At 42.9% G+C, this 23,424-nt stretch overlaps 1 protein-coding gene across 1 annotated transcript in view; it reads right to left on the bottom strand.

The window, feature by feature from the left end:
• YEATS2 (YEATS domain containing 2) overlaps positions 1 to 23,424 on the bottom strand; it is a 72,850-nt gene that overhangs the window by 5,077 nt on the left and 44,349 nt on the right. Inside the window, exons 17-29 of the mRNA XM_024216801.3 lie at positions 22,167 to 22,425; positions 21,616 to 21,777; positions 19,349 to 19,497; positions 17,788 to 17,946; positions 16,897 to 17,070; positions 13,338 to 13,536; positions 10,949 to 11,080; positions 10,584 to 10,682; positions 9,500 to 9,611; positions 7,944 to 8,017; positions 6,501 to 6,580; positions 4,868 to 5,069; positions 426 to 652 (exon numbers count right to left, since the gene is read on the bottom strand). Coding sequence (XP_024072569.1) covers positions 426 to 652; positions 4,868 to 5,069; positions 6,501 to 6,580; positions 7,944 to 8,017; positions 9,500 to 9,611; positions 10,584 to 10,682; positions 10,949 to 11,080; positions 13,338 to 13,536; positions 16,897 to 17,070; positions 17,788 to 17,946; positions 19,349 to 19,497; positions 21,616 to 21,777; positions 22,167 to 22,425 — 2,028 coding nt within the window. The remainder of the gene's footprint in view (positions 1 to 425; positions 653 to 4,867; positions 5,070 to 6,500; positions 6,581 to 7,943; positions 8,018 to 9,499; positions 9,612 to 10,583; positions 10,683 to 10,948; positions 11,081 to 13,337; positions 13,537 to 16,896; positions 17,071 to 17,787; positions 17,947 to 19,348; positions 19,498 to 21,615; positions 21,778 to 22,166; positions 22,426 to 23,424) is intronic.

Raw genomic sequence — 23,424 nt, 5'->3', positions numbered from 1 at the left:
GCTATGGGGACATATCTAAAACACAGAAAAAGTTAAATCAATTTTGATTTGGGGGCACTTTGGGGAAGACTGAATCTGTATTAAATAGTTTTGTTTCAGCCCCTAACATCCTGCCTTTTGTGCTGGCCATGACTTGCATGTGGTATGCATATGGATTTCTGCTCAGATACTGGCAAGAAGGAAAAGTTTTACCCTCTTCCCCCTCTGGTGGATGGGACTGGAAGGAGAAAAGCTCTCTCTTCTCCCCCGCTGCTACACAGAGGATCTCCCCTTTCTCCCCAATCTGCTACTATGAAGAAATACATTGCTTGCTCTTCATCAGCTAAGCACCACAGGATCCATCTGGACAAAATACACTATTATAAATGTAAGGTAATTACTAGCTCAGTAGCAGTTCATTAGTTTTGTGAATCATGTTTCACTACCTTCTGTGCCATGTCCCTCACAAACTCTGATGCAGGCAGGGAAGCCAAGTAGAATTTCATCTCCTCTTGTTTCTCTTCCTGTTCCTTTTTAATGTTTATTTTCAGTGGCTCAGTAAAGCTGAGGATATCCACTTCCTCATCATTCTCTGGTTCTTGTTTCAGAAACTGCTGCAGCTCCTCTAGTTTTCGGCACAGTTCTTCACCACTGGTGTAAGAAGATGGGCATTCTAAAAGAGAAGCATTCAATCTTACTTAAGACATGACGAGAAGAGCACTTAAAAATGGATACACGCCCAAGGTCTAGTGAGAAATTCAGGTAATTAAAGGGCACACATTGGTACTCAACGCTTAAGAACACAAGGCTGAAGAAAGAATATTACCCAAGATTTTTCTCTTTAATGACATCAAGTGCAAGTTTACAGTACAAAGTGTTTTCACTCACCAGTTCCTGATAATCATGCCACTTAAAGAGGCTGCATTTTAAATATTACCAGACTAATGTGGATTTACTAGAAGTCTTCCAGCAGTTCTTTTGTAGAAAAGTCTGATAAACTAGCGGATACTCCCCTCACCGCTTTGAGAAATGGAAATGCCACACAGCTCTGAATACTAATCATGTTGCTAAATGTAATGATCTAATTAAATAAAGGTAAACAGAGGGGCAGATTCTCAATTGGTGTAAATGTGCATAGCTCTATTTTCTCTGTATGAGAATCTAGCCACAGCCCTGCCAAAGAAGACAGTCATTTTTGCACCATCTCATTATCATTCCTCTGAACTATCCAGTCCCCTTCCTACATGTATTATTCCCCCTCACAGCCAGGCATTAGTAACTGAAAAGGTTGCATGAATTTTTGACCTTTCCTTTTCTATTCATCAGATGCTTTCCAGCCCTACTCGACATTGCTCACAGTTCACTACTGGTTTGATTTTTGTCTGGAGAGATTGGAAGTCACGCACTGTTCCACAGCTGCCTCTCTCTCTTTGGTAAAATACATATCTTCATTCCATTCTTTAATCCCACTGCCCTTCTACCTCTTAAAAGCCTGACACTTCCAATAAACCCTCAGAAGCATCACAAACTTGACATTTTGTTAACTGCAGAATAGACACATTTTCTGAAAGCAATTGGATGTCCAAACTGAACTCAATTCATAACTACATGTGGAACTGACCAAAAAAAGCCCCATCATAGGATTGTGGTAAGAAAAACCCTATTTTCCAGCTGAAGCACAACACGTTACTTTCCATGAGCACAAATTTTACAAAACATCAAGTTGTAGATGCCAAAGCTGGCTCAACTGTGACCTGCTTCAGAGAGAGGAACAGAACAGTACAACCTTGCTCTTTTATTAGCTCCATGAATGTTACTGATGAATAAGGCTACGTTTTAGTCACAGGTATTTTCAGTAAAAGTCACGGACAGGTCACGAGCAGTAAACAAAAATTCACGGCCCGTGACCTGTCCATGACTTGTACTATATACTCCTAACTAAAACTTGGGCCGGGGGGCCGTGGGTACTCTGGCAGGGGCAGCGCGGGTGCTGGGGTTGGTGGCCCAAGACCCCGACTGGTGCTGGGGGGGAGAGTTGGCAGACTCCCTACCCAGCTCTGCGTGTCCAGCAGCTCCTAGGGAGAGGGAAGGCTCAGGGGCTCCGCGCACTGCCCCTGCAGCTCACATTGGTCAGAAACTGAAGCCAATGGGAACTGCAGCCAATGGGAACTGCGGGGGTGGTGCCTGTGGGTGGGACAGCGTGCAGTGCCCCCTGGCCCCTCCGCCTAAGAGCTGCAGGGACATGCTGACTGCTTCCAGGGAGCCCCTTCCTCCCCGAGGTAGATGCCACCCCGTACCCCAACCCGCTACCTCAGCCCTGAGCCCCCTCCTACACCCAAACTGCCCCAGCAGTGGCTGGCCCCAGGGCTGCCTGATCAGCTCAGGCAGCTCCGGAGCCAGCCGCACCGGTCGCTGCAGAAGTCACAGAGGTCACGGAATCTGTGACAGACACGCAGCCTTACTGATGAGTGAAGACAGAAGTCACAGTGCAAGCATTTAAGTGACTAAGATGGGCAGTGGTGGTTAAATTTTGTGACGGCCATGGAGAGATGTTCTGTAGTAAATGATGAATACTGTATGCTGACCTGGTTATTGGGATGTTTACTGTACGAGTATGTTGGTTTAGCTGAACAGCAGGCTGTAAGGAAAAACAAGCAGGATGGGAAGAAGACTTGCTCAAGATACACCCTCTTCCCCCCCCCGGCAAAGGCTTGAGGATTGTTTGTTACAGGAACAATGACAGAGCCAGTCTCCAAGGCAGGCATAGTCAATTATTTTTTGTCAAGATCCAGATTCCTTAGTCAAGGTATTGTCAAGGTCCAGACTCTACAGAAATATTTTTCACACCACAATAATAATAATAAAAGTAAGAGCAAGGAAATAAAAAGATTTTGCGGTCCATTCAAAAGCATCTGTCGGTCCAGTTTTGGCCCGCGGTTCGCCAATTGACTACCACTATTCTGAGGAGTGTCTCGACCTCCTGCTGATCCTACCAAACTGGTTTTGATAAGCACGACCTAAGCCTGGGAGCTGACAAGCGCAAAGGAACTGTGGCTGGATTAAAAGGGACTCACTCAAGAGAAGAGGCAGCTGCTGGGGAGTTGTTCCGGGGATCAGATTGACATGCAGGCTCTGTGGGGGTGTCTGAAGAAGTTAGGACTACCCAAGCTACCATCAGGGGATGGTAAGCTGTGAGGTAAGATAGACACATGTGGACTCTGAACACCCTCTCTCTAATGCTTTGTCCTACTGTTAAAATAAACAATACGCTGGTTTTGAGCAGGCTGTTCTGGTCACTGTATACCACTAGTCACAGACTCCCAAAGGGAAGAACCATGGTGTCTGATCCCAGTTGGACCTGCCAGACAAGCACAGCTGATGCACAGGGCCTGTACCCCAGGGCCCGGGACTGAGAGTGGGAGAACTGCAGAATTCCATGCTAGAGAGGTAAAGGCCTGAGGCCTGATACTGGAGGGGCTGTGCTCAGAGTCCATGAAAAGGACAGATGTGCACTTACCCCTATGCCCATGACAGCTGGTATTTTATCTTCACAAGTGGCATTTGTGGTGTAAAATCCAAGCAAAGTCCCACTACAGAGCCGTCCTGTAGTTATGGACAGCCTGGTGGCAGAGAGGTGGAAGGCTCATTTCTGTGTAGGTGTAAGCAGTGCCTCTCCCTGAGGCCTCTCCTGAGTTAGGCCAGTTTCATACTCTCACCCTTGGTTTATTTTCCAGCAGCAGAACAGCCTCCCATGCTCTGAACAAATCTCCTTTCAAAGACACAGAGTCTAATTAGGCAAATTAAAACCCTCCATGGAGTTTCTTTAAACCAAGAGAGCTGGCTCTGATATGCGGCACTTGCAGTCTGCTGAGGGAGAAGAGTATAAAGATTTATTAACACTCAATTTCACTATTTGTCTTGCCACCATTGGCTGCGTCCTTGCTCTTAATGTCAAATAATTGACTATTGTTTCACTGATTTTTGGACAGCTTCTTCTTCCCTGGATCACTTTAGCTGTGTCTCACTCACTCCATGCTGGAAAAGCATGCTCCATTCTGGAAGGCAGAACCAGTAAGGTCTAACATCCTCAGACTACTGTCCCAGAATCATGCTGGCCAACAGGAAGTGATCGGAAAGCAAAGATCAATCTGAAGACCCTTCAGTCTCTACTCCCTTTATTCCACAAGCACATCACTTCTGTAACGTGCCTGATCATGCCGGAGGCCAGGGGTCTCAGCTGCACTTAGCCAGGCATACCCGATCCAGCACAATGCACTGCCAGGGGCACAACCCAGGATCAGTCTTTTCACAGGATCAATAAAAACATTGTAAGATCAGAATGGGGAGGAATCTAGCTTTAGGAGAGGGATTATTTGAAAGTGATACAAAGGAGCAGCACAGGAAAGAGTGGTATGAAATTCAGAAAGGGAAAATTTTGCTCAGTTGTAGGGAGAAGATTCCTGACCGTGAAATGTGTTCAGTTGTGGAATACTATCCACGATGCAGCGATGGAAGCCCCAGCATTCCCCCACTTTGTCTTAGACTGTAAACTCCTTGGGGGCAGGGACTGTCTTTCACCCTGTGCTGGTACAGGGTCTAGTCCAATGGAACCCTGACATTGGTTGGGGCCTCTCCATGCTATTGTAATGTCAACAACTAGGCTGCACAAAGCATTGAAAACAAACAGTAAGGAACAATTTGATTGGTAGGAGGAAGGGGCAGATGTACTATTAGGCCTTTCTGATCTCTAATTTCTGCAATTCCAACAGAGTGAAAATAGCTTCAAGAATGTACTGGAGAATAAAGGGGGAGAGAGATGGGGGTTGTTTAACAGGCAACGTCTTTTGGGGGTAAAGGGCACTGGAGCTGGCCTCCCTTAAATGCTCACCTGGCTCGCTGTCTATTTGAGTCAGGACATCTTCTATTGAATCTTCCTCGTTCCTTAGGGCTTCAGGGTCAGGCGGAGTGTAGCCATGGCATCGACACCAATGCACCACATGCTTGGTTTTCAGGGGGCTGATGTTGTGAAATCTGGGATGCTTCTCTATGATTTCTTGTAGGATTTTTCTCACAGTCATTGCTCGTTGCCACTGTGGGAAATCAAAGTGAGAGCTTTATTTAGCCGAGGTGTTTTATGTTTGAGTTCTAGGAGACCAGAACATGGCCAAGTGCAGTAATGTAGGGTCCTAAGAACATGGAGACTGCGACTACACCAGGTACTTCCTCAGAAAGCAGCATGACCTGGAAGAATGAGCATGGATTGGTGGTCCTGATTCTGAGTCATTCTGTAGCCTTGAACAGGTAATTTAAACTCTGCTTCTGTTCCCACCATCTGTGTCAAACTGAAAGATCCCTACTTCACAGAGGATAAGTTAGGCACATAGTCAACATAATCACACTTCTGTCTGAACTTCAGCCTTCTATTGTTATAAGCAACACCTATGATCACAGTAACTGAAAGCCATTAGAGCAGGGGTCGGCAACGTTCGGCACGCGGCTCGCCCGGTAAGCACCCTGGCGGGCCGGGCCAGTTTTATTTACCTGCTGACGCGGCACGTTCGGCCGATCGCGGCCCCCACTGGCCGCAGTTCGCCGTCCCAGGCCAATGGGGGCGGTGAGAAGCGGCGCGGGCGAGTGATGTGCTGGCTGTGGCTTCTCGCCGCCCCCATTGGCCCGGGACGGCGAACCGCGGCCAGTGGGGGCCGCGATCAGCCGAACCTGCCGCGTCAGCAGGTAAATAAAACTGGCCCGGCCCACCAGGGTGCTTACCCTGGCGAGCCGCGTGCCAAACGTTGCCGACCCCTGCATTAGAGGGAAATATGTATCTACTGTTTTGCAGCTTGTTTAATTTTGTGCACCGGAACCAAACTGCATCTAGTCAGCCTCATCATTTCCTTTACAGGTCCTTCACATAGCAACAAGGGAGGAAAATTATGTAAACAATAGGAAAATGCAACTGCAACACCATAAAAATAGCCCCAAAACAATTATACAAAATATTTCTCCACAATGAATTAAGAATCTAGTTCAATAACGGCTCTGCCTGAGGCCAGATCTCACTCAGTCCTTCCAGAAAGAGCGAACGCGACACAGAGCAATTACACTACAAAGGCAAATGTGGGGATAGAGAATATAGTGAAAATATATTGGGGGAAATTAGAGACAATATTATGCCACACAATGATGGCATATGGAGACAATGTATAAGAAGGAGGCTATGCAAACACTGCATTATATTGTACAGCCCAGCAATTTAAAAATATTCCAAAAAGATTTTAAGTTGAAGCAACTGAAAATTGAATGTTAAGGTTATTTAAATTTAATTTATTCTGCAGCAGTAAATTGGGGTACTACATGGAAAGAAGCCAGTGCATATTACTGTGAAACATGCCTCCATTTCCAATATATCAGAGTGTTTTTTGTCATAGCTAAGAACTTTGGAGTGGCTCCAGGTTTCACCATGCAGAAGTTTCCCCAGTTTTAATCACCAGTGCTTATCAAACATGTAAAGAGCGGATTACCTCAGCTGCCCTTCGTTTTCCAATATTCCAGCTGTAATACTGTTCCACCGAACTGGCACGGAAAGAACTGACATCTTCACCTAAAGAGCACACAGCCAAAAAACTGGAGTTAAATTTTAATAACTATGAAATCTAATCTACTTTGCTGTTGGTAATTTCTGAAAACCCCAAATAGGTTTTCGTTGGATACATTGTGCTTGGTGGGGAGAATGGGAAAAATGGGCTCTCTGTGTGCAGTCCCCACAGCACAAAGAATTCTCTTCTCTTCAAAGAGTGGGTGCATTCCCTGTGCACAGAACATAGGTTCTTATTTGTACAATCACTCTCTCTCTTTGTCAAGGTATCACATGTCAGCCTAACAACCATGTTTTAAACTCCCAAAAGACAAAACATGACCGAAGAAGTTCAGTAGTGCTTTGCTATTGTCAGAGGTACCGGTAATTTCCTTCTGAAAACACTTATTTGGCTAACAATTAGAAATATAAACATGAAATAGAAAATGAAACAATAAAACAAAGGACATCTCAAGAAGTTTTCACTGGCACAAATTTAGGAGGAGGGTATTAACTCCCAATCAGCAGATCCGTGAGTGTTATATAGGACCCCTAAAATAAGAAGCACTGAAAGCTTTACAGCACAACCCACTACCTCCATTTTGCTCATTTTACTGATTTTATTCAGTCTGTCCTAACCAGTCTCCAGCAGCTTCTCCTCACTGAAGTACATTCGTTACTTGGGAAACATCAGTAGTAGTATGTTTCCCAACCACATATATGGGTGGTGTGTGGGTGTGCAATTAAAAAGGACCTTTTCCTGATCAATGACAGATGAAACGGACGGATGGTTGCCTAAAAGCTGCCATCATTGGTTAGATAAGTACCGATACTCTAGTGTGAACTACCCTCTCTCTCATATACAGGCAAGACAACGAATGTTAGGGCTTGTCTATACTTACGGCTTGATCTGCAGTGCTGCGATCGATGCAGTGGTGTCGATTTAGTGGGGCAGGTGAAGACCCACTAAGTTGATGACAGAGCGCTCTCCCGTTGACTCCTGTATTCCAACTCCCCGAGAAACGTAAGGGAAGTCAGCAAGAGAGCATCTCCCATCGACACAACATGGTGTTGACACTGCAGTAAGTCGACCTAAGTTACGTTGACTTCAGTCACATAATTTACGTAACTGGAATAGCATAATTTAGGTCGACTTACAGCTGTAGTGTAGACTAGCCCTCAGTAACTGCCAGCAGCAGCCGGTTTTGTTGGCAGGACTTGGCTGATTTAGATTCCTAAGTATTTTGCAACCAACAAAACCTGAAAGGAAGCTTTCTGGGGCAGCGGTTTCACTTCATTCTGTTTTGTGTAATTTTCCCAGCTGCAAAGTGCCATGCACATCTTTGGTGCTATCAGACCAACAAACTGATTGTTTTCATACAGATCTTACTTTTCTCAGCAATTAATGGAACTTTCTTCACTATCGCTGTTAAAAGTTGCTGGACATTCTCCAAATGTTCTGTGCTGCAAAGATAAAGATCACAGTGAAGAGTAATTACTTTTTAGAAGAGATAAATCAGATATACAGGATTCTAACATCGTTATCAATTTAAAAAAAGTCCCACTGAAATCAACGAATGGGGTCTCAATGTGGGCATAAAGTTCCACCCACCAGGATCAGGACTCAAAGAGGTCATTGTGTCTTTTTGGTTTGCATCCTGCCGGGATGGAATCTCAGGAACAGGCCTTGCAGTAATGCCTAAGCAACGTCTACTAACAATACAGGAGCTGCATGACACCACTGCTTCAAATATGTCTGATAGCAAGATGCTATTTCTGTAAGTTCTCACAGCAGGAATGTGCTAACAGTATTGCAAGATTTATACTTTATAAAACTCTTCAATGCTGCTGGTCTTCATATCCCTCTCCTACACTGCTTTATTACAATGAAAGACAAGGGAACATCAGGCACGTGATAGCATATTTGATAAACACTAGGATGTGACAACCGATTGGCAGCAGAGCATTTACAAGTTTAGGTACAAACTTAACCAGTAAAATTAAAAAAAAAAAAAAAAGACCTTTCCCTAGTATTTCCTTGAAGTTATTTAAGACCAACTGGTGAAATTCAAAGAGCATATTGGCTTCTGATTGACTTACATATAGGCATCCCTATGGAAGTCTCCACCAGAGTAAGAGTGTACTACGACATTTTAAAAAACGGTAACAGGGAAATGTAAGTTATTGACAGGATTGTGAGCAGAGGGGAGATCTCCTACATTCAGGGATTTCTACAGAAAGTTATTTTGCTGGTAAAGCTCTTGGTGAAGAACTTCCAAAAAGCACTCGTGATGGCATCACAAAGAAGTCCCCAGATTCTTTCACAATGTCAGAAGTGTAAATGCTGTTAAGACACAAGGAATCAGGTACCAGGTCCCCAGGCCCACTCCCAAGTTAGAATGTGGAAAGATCTCTTGACAATTACAGCGATATGCGAGTAATAACATTCACAACCAGACAAACATACAGAGAGGTAACACACATGCACACAGTTTACGAAAGAAAAAGAAGTTGAGGGAGGATCAAATTATTCCTTCCCCAATTATTTTCAGCTGTATTCCAAGGACCATAGCCCGGCATTGATCAGAACACGCAATTGCAGTGGGAATTACGAGTGAATAGATGATATAAGATTCAAAGTTTTAGCAAATCCCAAAAATGATTAAGCACCATTAAACAGCTTCATTTTTAGCTGTTCCAAGTACAAGCCCATTCACAAAATCAGTATTTTAATACTACATCCTGCAGATATGGATGTAACTGAAGTCTGAAAATGAATGTCAACCAACAGACTACCTAGATTATAGTAGGCTACAGAATGTATCAGTGGCTGTCAGATTTTAATCACTCGATTCCTCAGCCAGCATTCTGATACTGTTGTGTACTGTCCTACGACTTGCCCTAAAACTAAACTAGACAGCTCTTTAGACAGGAAAGAACAATTACTTGATAACGTAATTTCCAAGTTCTGAGCTCTCTTCTGTTTTTACTGCTGCTGGACCATCTTGGGAGACCACAGAGTTGCAGTTCTGTCCCGCTGAATCAGGCTCCATCTTAACTTCAGAGAAACACAGAACAAATTTTTAAAATGACAGTTGTTGATAGTCAGCTGGGCAAACTGATAAAACGCAGCAGAGTGCAGTAAAACTAGAGCTATGCATTTGATCAGACCGGCTTTATTTGGGAGCAGGAGGGAGGTGGGAAAGAATGATTAAAACCGCCTGGAATACCCACATCCACATTCCCAAGACCGGTACTGAACAGGGAATAACGTCAACCTGTGTGTGTGGATGAGCTCTCCCCACACATCTGGCAATGCAACCCCACCTTGAGTGTGTATTCTACACTTTCAGCACAAGCCAACCCTGCCCTGTTGGCAATTCATCCTTCATTCAGTGGAGGGAGAGCCACTGAAATACAGCTTCACTCCATACCCAAAAACACTTAGTTGTCTTCTTGTAAGAAATATTCATGTCTGGAGCATCAGGTGCTTGTGGGTTTTGTGGAGGATGATCCAATTTCAACTGAACTGCTTGCAAGTGTTCCTTGGCTTTCTGTCAATTGCAAGGCCTGGGATGGCAGAGCCATTGACATTTAGTGCTGTTGCGAAGCACTGCCCAATGATTCCACCACTGAATTACCATTCTTAGGGCAGGGCTCATGGTTTGATTAACACACACACTGCTATGAATAGTGTAGCATTGCATACGTTTCCACAGTGGTGGGTTGGCACCATGCAAGTTTTACTACCTATGGGAACCTTTCAAAGTATCCTCTTAAGGTTTTTTATGCTCTTCTGTACATGTCTGTCCCACGGACTATGCTGTGGGCATAGCGTCTTTGTTCACTTTTCCAACCCCTAGATTCTACTCCTGTTACAACATAATTGATGGACACAGTGGAAAACTGAATCAAACACAATGGGATCTATTAACGGGGCCAGAACACTTCCATACGGCAGCCACGTTCATTCATGCACAATCAGTTTCTTTGAGAGTCCTACTGACAAGTGACAAATTCATTTTTTTACCTTTAGTGACAGATGCTGTGGAGGGGATGGGTACAACCGTACTGGCTGCAGTTACTACAGTCGCAGCAGACACTTTGCTCGTAGACAGAGACTGTATCACTGAAGGACAACAGGAAAAAAATTAAAATGATTTGTTGCATACTTCTAGATACTCTTGCAAGCTAGTGCTTCACCCTTTTTTTAGATGGATAGTTTTATTAACCCTTGATAGCAAGTTATATTGTATGTACAACATGAAAGCTTGGGAACAACTGAAACCCACTACACGCTTTCTTCATGGGTATTTGTAAACCTTGTATTGTTGTATGGCAAGAATGGCCGAGCTCTTTGCTATGTCAAACACCATCTAATGCCGCTGCATTTACCCTTGTTCACAGGCATCAGTATAGTCTGAACACCTCCAGGTGCTGTATTTACGCTGAGCTGTTTGATCTGGCTAGGTACCGTCAGCACAGCCTGCTGGGGACTAGACTGGTTTGAGTGGATCTTTAACAATCCTAAAAGAAGGGGGAAAGAGACACATTATACAATGCTTAGTTCCGTCTATCCCCTACTATTTCTCTCCCTTTCTGCATGAAATAAGGTGGTATAAGCTAAGCTTTGCTATCCTCTTAGCAAGCCCATGCTCACACTGAATTGTTAAACAAGTTTTTTGTTGAGTTGGATGGCTGCCAACACACTCAGACACATTATATAACTATATTGCACAGGGCTTTGATATTTGTGAGGTAAGATTTATAAATAATACAGTAATCTTAAACAGAGACTGAGGTGTTGTGTTAATACTTGAAGAGTTTTAAAAGAACACGGCCAGATACTCAAAACAAAGGACTCTTGTCAGAATAAGACAAAAGTCTTGACTTGCATGTTTCTTGAATTTATCCTTAGGGATCTGATAAATGTAACCTGTAAATGAAGTAAACTAAATTCTACCTTTATAGCTCCTATTACAGTAGATCTGAGCACATCACAGTCTTCCTCAAAACATCCCTGTGCGCAGGGCCGTGCTATTATACAGATGGGGAACTAAGACACAGAGAGACTACGTGACTTGCCCAGGGTCACGCAGGAAGTTTGTGGTGAATGGACCTGAACCTGGGTCTCCCCAAGCCCTTTAACAATAAATACTAACTGCCTTGAGAAGCAAAGCTAATAGGAACATATAGCATATTTACAAGGGGGATTGATTTAAATTATCATTTTAATCATGATTTGAGTAAGAAAGCAGGAAACCTTGATTTAAATAATTAATTTTAATCTTGTTTTTCATTTGAATTTTCCTAAAGAGAAGTCCATTCTCATTGGTTGGTATAATCATTAAAACATGTTGATTTGTAACTAAGTATAGCTTTTACACTAAAAAGTTGATATTTCTGTCTGCTAACCAGGAGAATACACTATATCTATACATGTTTATTTAAGCAATTATCTAGCTTAGAATACATTTATTCCAATTCTTAATTTTTACATTATTTTTTAATGTTAGAAAATGGTGAATGACTCCTCCCTTATTTACTAGATGACAGTTTTCTTTTTAGTTAGGATCTGTGTCAAGCTACATTGGATGGTAATTGGAGTTCAACTAAGAATGCACAAAACTGTCAGTTTAAATTTTTAAAAAATAAAATGAAACTACCTTAAATGTGCTGGGATGCGTAAGAAAAAAATTGTTTCGTGAAATGTTCTGCATTTAGGACTAACTGAATTACTAAACCAAGGAAATACAAGCCGTAGGTAGTGAACTGATGGTTTGGATACAAACTGTACTATGTCTGCAGTATCAGTGTTCAAATCTCTTCAGTGTTTTCCCTTTTGATACAACCATGTACACCTCTACCCCAATATAACGTGGTCGTGGGGAGCCAAAAATCCCTACCGTGTTATAGCTGAAACCCCGTTATAGCTGAAGCCCCGGGATAGGGGCAGCAGGGCTCCGGCCGCTGTGGGGAGCCCAGGTCCTTTAAATCGCTGGCAAGCCCTGCTGCCGCAGCCCCGGTGTAGGGGCGGCAGGGCTCTGGCGGTGATTTAAAGAGCTCCGTGCTCCAGCCGCTGCGGGGAGCCCGGGCCCTTTAAATTGCCGGTGAGCCCCGTTACTGCAGCCCCGGGGGAGCGGCGGCAGGGCTGGAGCCCCGCTGCTACCGCGCTATACATGAACCCGTGTTATATCGGGTAGCGTTATAGCGGGGTAGAGGTGTACTTGGACAAATGGGATGCATCTTTGTAAAAAGAAAAGGAGTACTTGTGTCACCTGAGAGACTAACAAATTTATTAGAGCATAAGCTTTCGTGGGCTACAGCCCACTTCTTCCTGGGCTCTAATAAATTTGTTAGTCTCTAAGGTGCCACAAGTACTCCTTTTCTTTTTGCGGAAACAGATTAACACGGCTGCTACTCTGAAACTTGTAAAAAGAAAGTAAACTTGGCATCCAAACAGAGATTCCTCACTAACCACTAATGGAAAACTAAAGTCATTACTCTAACCAGAAACATTCAACATGCAAATGACCTAAGAAGTCGAATTTCAAATTGTTCTTTTCATTGTTCTTATCGCAACCTTCTTTCTGTTAATAAAAAAGTCGTTTTACTAAGACAGATTTTAGAAACTAGGGGAAATTGCTAAATCTACAGTTAATTTCTGGTAAGAGCTCAAAAATGCAAGTGCTCTGAATTCTACTGTTTACTGTACAAGGTATCTGAAGGAGTTATAGTCCAAGTCGAAATTTCAGTAACAAAAGGCAGAAAGGAAGTTTATTACCTGATACAGCAGCTTTGCCAGAAACAGGGGTTGGTGTAGTCATCAAGGAAGCAACACTTACAACAGTAGAAGTAGCAGTTTTATTAGCTACTGATGAACCAGACTGCCCCTGGTTTATACAAATTTGATGTTGCTGTCCTGATGTCTTTGCCACAGGACCCACAGTGGAAGATGAACTGGAACCTGCACCATCCACTTGCTATATTAAAGAGAGAGATGTGGCAGTGTCAAATTCCTTTTTATTTTACTGAGCATTTAAAATAATTTGTCATACTGCTAGAGAGGAGCATTTAAGAGAAATAAAAGCAACTGCATATATACCTATCCACAATTCTACTGTCTTTAGGTAACTCTGTCATGCAAAGCAAAGCTCTTAAAAATATTTCCAAAAACATATGCATTTCGGGTCAGTTTCCCTGCAACTGCCCTGGAGTTCTGAGCAGGAATGAAACAGACCATACACGTAAGAACTACTGTGCTGCTACCGGAACTTCTCAAACAACGTTCTCAGGAACCAAGTCCCCTATTCACACAGGAGGTTTACCTCCTTGTTGAGATGAGTTAGCACAGCAAAGAAGTTTACAAGAATCTTGAATATTTCACAGCTGCTCAGAACTCTAGAGCAGTGGTTCTCAACCAGGGGTATGCGTACCTCTGGAGGTACACAGAGGTCATCCAGGGGTACATCAATTCATCTAGGTATTTGCCTAGTTTTATAGTAGGCTACACGAAAGGAACTAGCGAAGTAAGTACAAACTAGAATTTCATGCAGACAATGACTTTATACTGCTCTATGTACTATACCAGTGTTTCTCAAGCTGGGGGTCGTGATTTATTTGATAATCATATGGTAAAAATAAGAAAGTCAGCCATTTTCCAGTAATAGTGTGCTGTGACACTTTTGTTATTTTATTTCTGAGTTTGTGAGCTAGTAGTTTTTAAGTGAGGTGAAACTTGGAGTATGCAAGACAAATCAGCCTTCTAAAAGGGGTACAGTAGTCTGGAAAGGTTGAGAACCACTGCTCTAGAGTCATCAGTAGAGAAAGGGAAAACATTTTGTCAGTTTCATCTTATAGCTGCCTCCACTGGTTCAACTGACAGGTAATGGTTTTGTTAATGCTTTATCCACATCTTAGCAACAATACATTGTTCAGTCAGGTGACTCATTTAAAAAGGGACACTGGTAACTTAATAGTAGTTAAAGAAATTCAGACAGAAGTGTGATTTGTTCCTTTTGTGATCTTAGGGTTTTGTACTGCCACCATTCACCACAGTATCTGAGCAGCTTCAGCGTAAAATAGACAGGCAACAGCAACGTCCTTAGCGGACTTCATAGAATCTCTGGCTCTTCTTCCTTTTGGAGACAAACTGTGGGTGGTGTTGTGAATGTGAGTCTAGCAAAGGTGGAAAGTGACGCCTAAGATTATTACAACTGAAAGATTAGAGGAAAAACATACAGCTTTTTCTTTGTGCATTTGACAACCCTTTGCCTATGGCTAGTTTCACTCCTTTGTGAAGTTAGTTTGCCTTGTTTGCGTGGATCTTTCACACAGCAAGATAGAGAAAAATCCTTTTAAAAAATAGGAAAATGAGATTCAACACACACACACACAAGAAACTAAACTATAAAATGGCAGGGGACTCAGCTCAGGGGCAGGTGAGGAGTTACTAAACTTTTTTTTTTTTTTTTTAAACTGACTTGATTGCCAATTGATTGTGTCTCTTTCACTAAGCTTGCCAAATATCTCCCTATTCTTTTCCCAGCCAGAGTTATCACTGCTAATTATTGCTTCAGATTTGATGTTGCTGTTCCACCCATTCAGCTGTAACATCATGTAGTACACAATGGGAATGGGAGTGTAAGGGACGAGTCAATAGAGGGGTTAAAGTTTATTTTCCTGACAGGACCATATTAGGACAGCTTTAAGTGTCCTTCATAGCACAAGTACTACAATTTCAGCAGGATTGAAAGAAGAATAAAAGAAGAGGTAGAGTAAAATTTTCAGAGGCACCTAAGTGATTTAGATGGCTAAGTCTCATTTTCAAAAATGACTCAGGCAGTCAGAAACCTAAGTCCCAAAGACTTTCAATGAGATCTAGGCTCCTAAATGCCTCACTCATTTTTGAAAATAGGACTTAAGTGTTTTTGAAATTTTTACCAGCAGTGTTTAAATTACATAAATTAGAATATAACTGGCAGTGGACCACAGATACTTGAGAAAGTCCAGAGGGAACCCCAAAAACGTTCGTCCGTCTCTTTCCCAACACTTTTGGAATTTAAATGCCTTATTTCAGGCTCACTGTGCCACTATGGGATGCCTTTCTTGACAGGGCTGCATTGTTATCACTTTACTTAGGGACAAACAGAAGGGTCAAACTTTGAATGCTGCCAAATTCACAGGACCATAAACCTTGCAGGCTTCCAACCTCAAGGAGATCAGTTCACAACAGAGTAGAGACCAAAAAGCTCATAGCGAGTCAAGGATCTCAGATGACCAATACTTAAGTAACAGCTTCTGGTTTTTTGTTGCCCTGTTGTATAAAGATCTTTAAGCACTTTGCAACTTCCTGTCACCTCTCACCCACAGTCAGTATGTGTATTTGAAAGGAGAGTAACCCAAAGTCTGACCTTTTTCAGGGCATGCTGCAAGATCCTTCTTTTTGACAAACCCTTTCCATCATGACTGGATTTATTCTATATTTCAAAAATAGATACATTTAACCTATATACCCCTAGAACCTACAAAAGGAAGAAAACAAATCACTCCATATCAGTCTTTTGGGGACCTCACTATGCAGGTCTAATTTACCAGTGTGGTGCTCAAATACTACAATGACGGGTATTATAGAAAACCCCACGATAGAGAACAGATGACGATTAGCACTGGAACACTCAAAGGAGAGGCAGTGCAAGTTTTAACAGAAGCTGGATTAGTTACAATGACTTCTGTCCATCTTTGTGCTGTTTTCTTCCTCTTTTGCTGTCCACAGATAAAATGACAAAATATGCCCAAATGGCAAAAAAATCCAATAGAAATTTGTTGAGTTTCCTGTCAAGAGTAAAATTGGGGAAGGACACAAGCAGATGTCAGAAACACAAGAGAGCTAATAACGTTGAATAAAAAAGGTTACTGATGGGAAAAAACAGCAAAATCATTTCTTTAAGATTGTATTGGTTAGGAACTAAACATTACAGATCGTTATAGACACCTGTATCAGCAGAGACCTGAATGTAAAGTTTTTCATCTTTGTAACACCACAAAGTTGGTTAGGCATGTGCGTCAGCGAACACACGTCAACAAAACACCAAGTTTGTTCCTCCTCCCATCAGAGGTCCTGAGCCACTCAACTAGGAGGAGTCCACATGCATAGCATACTCCATGCCAAATTCATACTCTACTCACGCAAGCACACAGACAAGGATAATTCGAGCAGAAGTGTCTCCAAGCATCACGCTCGCCCCTTTCCTGTGCACATTTCTTGTACGTATGCCTCTCCTGGATGTTTTGCTTTGATTTATAGGTTCCTGTGACCATGTACTAGCAATGCTTCTTCTCACCTGTGAAACACCGTTTGCAGGGAGGGACATGGCTGGGGTCGTGGCCGCAGTGATCACCCCTCCTGAAACTCTCAGCACGGTGGTGCCGGGTTTGGAGAGCTGTGAGGAAGTTGGCACCGATTTCAACGAACCATCTGATATTTTCATCAGCGACGTTTGTCCACCAGGAGCCGCCTTCGAAAGAGAGTTCAGTTTAAGGGAAAGCATTCCAATGAAGTCATTTTTAAAACATCTGCTTTTTGTACTAGAGCAGCAAAAAATCAGAATATTTCTGAGGAAAAAAGAGGTTTTTGAAGCCAGATCACTAAGCTTAACTTTGAGACAACTGTTTATAAGCTGCTCATTTTCTACATTAGTGTCTACTTTTTCAGAAGTGACCCAGTGATTATGGATCCCCCAATTTTTGGGTCCCCGATGTGAGACACCTTAAAAGGACCTACTTTTCAGAGAGAACCTGAATTTATTTGCACCTGCAATTTAAGTTACTAAGAAGTTTCTGGGCAGGTCTACAATGCAGGGATATGGGACATTTGCAAGACGCAACCTGTGGATCTAAATAAAACAAGGTGCAATGTTGTGTCCAGTTATTTGCACTATGCATATGCAGGGGTCACTGTCTGAAAACCTGGTCTAATATTTCACATACAGTACAAGCATGTTTTTTGTTTTATTTTGAAAGGCTAAGCCTAAGGTTGGAGTTTTTTCTTCGTTAGATTTTTTTTTTTTTTTATAACCAATCTGTTGCAGTGAAAATATGAAATAAATACAAAACCTGTTGCTTGCCTAACTAAATCCAAAGGAGGGCTGAACTTTTTGTAAAAGTGGTTACATTATTTCCCCCCATTACGAGACAATACATATAGTTTGAACAACATGATATTTGAAAGTTACCTGGGCAAATAAAGCAGTCTTCTGTCCAGTTATTACTTTTAATGCCTGCTGTCCTTGAGTGGAAGATGCTCCAACTCCTACACTGCCCTGAACAACTGATGCTGGTGTCAACTGCTTTCCAGAATGCTGGGGAGATGGCTGACCAACTAAAAATGTGCCCTGGTCAAAAATAAAAGTTACCTAGGTTAGGCTCTCTGAGTGGAAATCAAATGGTATGAAAAAAATTGAATTCTGCACCAGTAACGTGACAGTGACATTTGTAACTGCTCTCTGTGATCTGAGATTTTATTTTAAACAAGATTTCTTGTCCTTCAGGTTGCACACACTAATCAGATTTGTTACTGTCATTTGGAATTAACAGAAATATGAAAGCCCATAGATCTTGTTTGCTGACCTCAAAGGGTCTTAGAGGAAATCTTCGCTCTCCGCAGCAGTGAGAGTACACACAGGGCTCAAAGCACTTCCTACCACAAAGATTTTTTTTTTAAAAAGCATTTTGCAGTTAATTACAGTGGACGTCCTTGCTAGAGGCAGTGCTCTCATCTCACTGTAAAGCGACATTATGTGACACATTGGAAGTGAGAACCCCAGAAGAAAAGGTCACAAGCCAGGTTCCAATCTGCTCAGACACGTCCACTGTAATTTAATACGCCTCACATACTTCAGTTTATTCACTGTGACAAATACAATTTACCTTCTGAATGTTCAGACAGCTGGGCAGAGAGAAAAGGTGTGTGTGTGGGGGGGAGGGGGTGTTAGTTTTCCCTTCAGCTCTGAAGCCTAATTAATTCCTCAAAGGCCACATCTAGAGCAGAGCTGAAGCCATTCTAGACCCAACAGCAGCTGGAGACCCCACTCTAACAGACTAGCCTGTGGGGCCCCCATAGTCCTTCCTCGCATACAATTCCATAATTGCCATCTCTCACCTGTTTTGTTTGTCCATTCCCTCTGTTAGCGTTTTTCATTGTCCTCCTTCCCCCCACCCTAGCTTTGCTTCCCATGGCTCACCCTTGCTTTTTCTCCCCAGTATCTCCCTCCTCCATCTTCCCATCTCTAGTGCTCTCCCTGCCTACAACTTTTATTATCCCCTAGTGCTCTCTCTTCCCCCTTGGGGCTGCCTCCCTGACCTCTAGCTCTTCTGGTATGTCCCCCTCAACACCGCCTGCCCCACCTCTGTTTTGGAGGTTGCCTCTACCCTTCCTCTCCCATTTTTGGAAAATATGCTTGCACCCTGCAGTCATTCACTGGTGCATGTTCTCTCTCCTCCTCCTCCTCCCTTGTGCTACAATAACAGTGTTCTCTGCATCATGCAGCAGCCCGCAGGGAGCAGCAAGTTGCACCGTACAACTCGCGGGGGGGGGAGGGGGGGGAGTGGCACAGAACATACTGTCAGCTGCAGCAGACACGAGAAGACAGAGTGGCCAGCAGAGCAGAGAGGTGGGTGTGCCCCCCAGAAGGGTCTGGCTCCCCCTTAATTTGAAACTCATCTATTACAGAACCACCGATGCTAGCACAAGGTCTGGGCATCCCTGGATCAATTAAAATGCTGTACAACTCTGACCTGTGGTGTCTGTTTGAGGATGTAGGACGTGTAGGTGAGATGCTGGGATAAGCCACTACTTGTGCTTTGGGCAGTGGCTGCTGCTGCTGCTGCTGCTGCTCCTCCTCCTCCTCCTCCCCCTGCACTTGTAGAAGAGCCTGACTGGAGACCTGTAACAAAAATAAAAACAATGACTCTGCAGAGTTCGGCATCAGAGGCTGAGCAGCCACACCATTTCAACAGTGAAACTACACAGAAATTCGCTTCTCTCCAACGACACCCCATTTCTCTTTTATGCACGTCTGTCCTTAGACGGGGGGGTTCTGTGATAGCTCAACAGGTGCACAGAGACAGCAGCTGAGGTATCTGCGTGCATACAACTTTAAAGGCTTTGTGCGACGCAGGCTGCCACGTGCTTCGTAAGTGAGCATCATCTATGCACTGATTTTCCAATGAAGTGGGCACAGCACGATTCTGGGGGTGGTATTGTGCTCTACCACCACAGCACGCTCTGGGAACAAACTGAAAGGGATCGAGGCTGCTTGTGGGCGCACAGAGGCCTTTTTTGTATTGCTCTGCCATCTCTACAGTCAGAGGCAGATGCAAACCAGCAATTTAATAGCTCTTTCAAAAGCCTCTTACAGATTATGAATATGTGAAATCCTACCAATGACCCTGCATACTACTGATTTTGCTTTTACATCAGATACACTTCACCAGTGTTTGAATATAATTTCAGAGTCATTACAGAGCACTCACCAATGATTACTTTGCAAAGAGCGATAATCTAAGGCTGCATTCGGATACTCTTACTAAGCCTACACTGAGAGCAGCGTGAACTCAGTCTTATTTTCAGTCTCTTATCTAGCAACGAAGTGGGCAAATTGGTTACTGTTTTTCCAAAGAATCAGACATTTGCTTTACCTAAGGCCTATGAGGTTATACTGTCCATTTCCCTGTCAGTGCAGGATTGTGCCCAACCTAGCTCTGAGAGTCCCAAGCAATGGGGCTCCCAGCAATACATCACAGCCCAAAACACCTCAGTTAGGAAGGTCTATTTCAGCACTGACATTTATCTTTTTTTTTTTTTTTAAACACTTCATCCCACTGTTTCTGGTTATAGCCTCATGTATTGCACTCAAACTCCTCCTCTGCCTTCATCGTGTCAATACCAAAGTTGATCAGAAAATGGGCAAACGCCCCTCTGGAAAATTTTGATTTTTTTGTTTTGTTTCCCAATGAAAATTTGAAAACTATCAAGGAAAACAGGCACTTTTCTGCAAAAAAATTTCATTTAGTCAAAACCCCTATTTTCCATTAAAAAAAGTGTTGACCAGCTCTAGTCAATACCCTTCATAAACTTGTCAAGGTGATCTCCCCCGTCCCCCGACACCAGGCTCTCTTAGGCATTGCATAGCTAAAATACTCCTGTGTCAACCCTTTGAGCTTTCTGTATAATTTGGTCCCTTGAGCTCCTTGGCCATTTTTGCCGATTCCCTCTAGTTGTTCTCTCTCTGTTAATTTTGTGTTCAAAACTGAAGGGAGTATTCTAGGCAAAACTGTTCCAGAGTCATATACATTACGCAACATCTTTGCATAAGCAGCCTAACAGAGCACTGGGCTTTTCTATAGCAGCCACAACACACTGCCAACTAATATCTATTTAACCATCAACCTAATACTCTTTGCAGTACTGCATCCCAGCTTTTTCACTATGGCTCTGATCCAAAGCCCACTCAACTCAATGGGAGTCTTTCCATCAACTTCACTGGACTTTGGATCAGATCCCATATGAACATTTGCGTTTTAGATTATTTCCCCCTCAGCCAGAACAGCCTGCCCTTTTCCAAGATGAATCTTCTTTTTGTTATTTTCTGCTCGTGTTTCCAGTTTCTCTCAGTCCCTTTCTAATATTTGTCAGGAGTTTTCACAACTGCTTTCAATTTAATGTCAGCTGCAGGTTTCAGGAATGTGCTGTATACTCCCTTTCCCAGATTACCAATGAAGGGTTAAAAAAGCATGCTGACTGGCTGGAATTTTCTTACTTGATCACTATTTGCAGTTATTGCTTTAAAAAAATCTGGGGGTCAGGGGATGACTTATATGAAAGAGCTCTCATGGGTCCCCTCACTGAACAGTACCATGCTGCCTTTTTTGTTTTTGGGTGAACAAAAAAACTTGTCCTATCACTAATTCCCAAGGTACCAGAATAAAAGGCAAAATGCTTAACACATTAATTACAAAATGATTACATTATTTAACTCATTAGATTTCCCTGCAAGACTAACTAGCATTGTTTGTGGCTCGCAGTATGGCTCCTTGGGGTATCAGAAGCAGTTTTCCTTTTCCCGAAGGGTTCTTGCTGTTGGTGGTAAGGTACAGTTTGGTGCCAGGTGGTAAATTTGCCAAGTTTGCCAGGTTTGTGGCTGGCAACTGCAGCGTAGCCATCACTAGAAATGGAATAAAAAACAGAAAACCATGTTAAAAATTCAGTTTTGCAGAGTGGGATTCATAATAAAACCTGGAGAATTGAAATAAAGTCAGAACAAAATAGTGGCTAACCAATGAACACTGTGCATAACAATGAGAATGCTGTGCTTGCAGCACTTTATACAGCTCTAGGTATCTCTTCTGTTGAAGATAGTTTACATATAAAGTGTTATTTATTACTACACAAGCCTAATTCTAATAAGTTTTTACTACAGATCTCTTAGCATGTTATTTTGACTAGATGCTCCCTCTCATTCTGAAATATAGTTGTGTTTGGAGTAATACTGGAGCATGACAGAGTTCCAAAATGAATCTGAATTTTGTAATCCAAGTTGTAAAGTTACTTTACCTGAACCTTGAGATCCACTTTTCTGAACCCCTGCTGAAGTCACCTGAGCCTTCGTTAAAGTTTGCACAGGTTGGGCAACAATTGTTCCACCACCTCCACTCACAATGGCTTTTGCTACTCCTTGGGTTACAACCTGCTTTGGACCAACAGCTTTTGCTACTGAAGAGCTGGATTTTGCCACAAGTATCTGACCACCACTGATAGCCACAGCTTGTTTCACCGTTGACTGTAAAGTAGAACTGACAGGAACCCCAACGACCTGTAATAAATAAGCAACCGACGACATTCTTCAGGCAGGATTTCCCTGGTACAGCACCTAAAGAGAATTAACATTCCACCTGGTGGGCTACCCAAGAAGTTGGTATCTATTTCAGGGCATTTCAGAGGTTAAACAAGCTAACAGGTTACCCATTCTGAAACAATAAACTTAATGTAAGGGGGACTCAAACACATTCAAATGTAACTAAGACCAACACAGAGACTATTTAAAAAAACTGATCAAACTCACAACCATTCCTGTTCAGTCCACCGGTGAGAAAATAACTATAAAACCAACCATGATTTCAGAATGCCTATTAAAGATTTGAGTGTGACCCACTTATCCAAGGACCCTCGATATTCCCCAACACAGGAAACTGCTTCATTCAGAAAGAACCTGACGTTTGCCTTAGTGAAGTGCAGAGAGCCATGCGACCCGAGGAAGCACTCAATGCCTACTGGCAAAGGGTTCACTATTATGTCAGTAAACTCCTATCAGGCCGGACAAACTCACGACACTCAACACACTGCTTTCATAGTATTTATCTAAAAAGTACCTTGTGAGGTATCAAATGAAAGCCAGTGACACCCTGGTCATCGATATCATTGTGAAATGCCTATATTAACACTATAGAAGGAGTTATGTATACCTATTGATATTATGCCTTAAAGTCTGTAACCAAGCAAAGGGAGAACCAGGAGAGAAGATAGTTAGCTCTCTGTCATATATAAATTAAGTACGATAAAACTGACACAATAGAAGCCCACGCCACATGTAGCATCAACAGGAAAAAAAACAGGTTGACGGGAGGGCGGTGGAGGGGAGAATTTGGACTCAACATGGGCGACAGCACACAGGAGAGCAATCAACGGGGACAAAGAGTCTTATCTGGGGGTGCACTTCAAAATGATGCATTTCAAAGGTTTACTGAACCATGAGAGGAAGGAAAAAGAACCTCTGTTATCCATTTGCTGAGAAAACCCCTTTGAGGGCATAGGG

Source organism: Terrapene carolina, unplaced genomic scaffold, assembly GCF_002925995.2.
Source record: "Terrapene carolina triunguis isolate 2854851 unplaced genomic scaffold, T_m_triunguis-2.0 Scaffold88, whole genome shotgun sequence".
NCBI lineage: Eukaryota > Metazoa > Chordata > Testudines > Emydidae > Terrapene > Terrapene triunguis.
The sequence above is the reverse complement of the archived record's forward strand: the minus strand, read 5'-3'. Positions and strand labels throughout refer to the sequence as shown.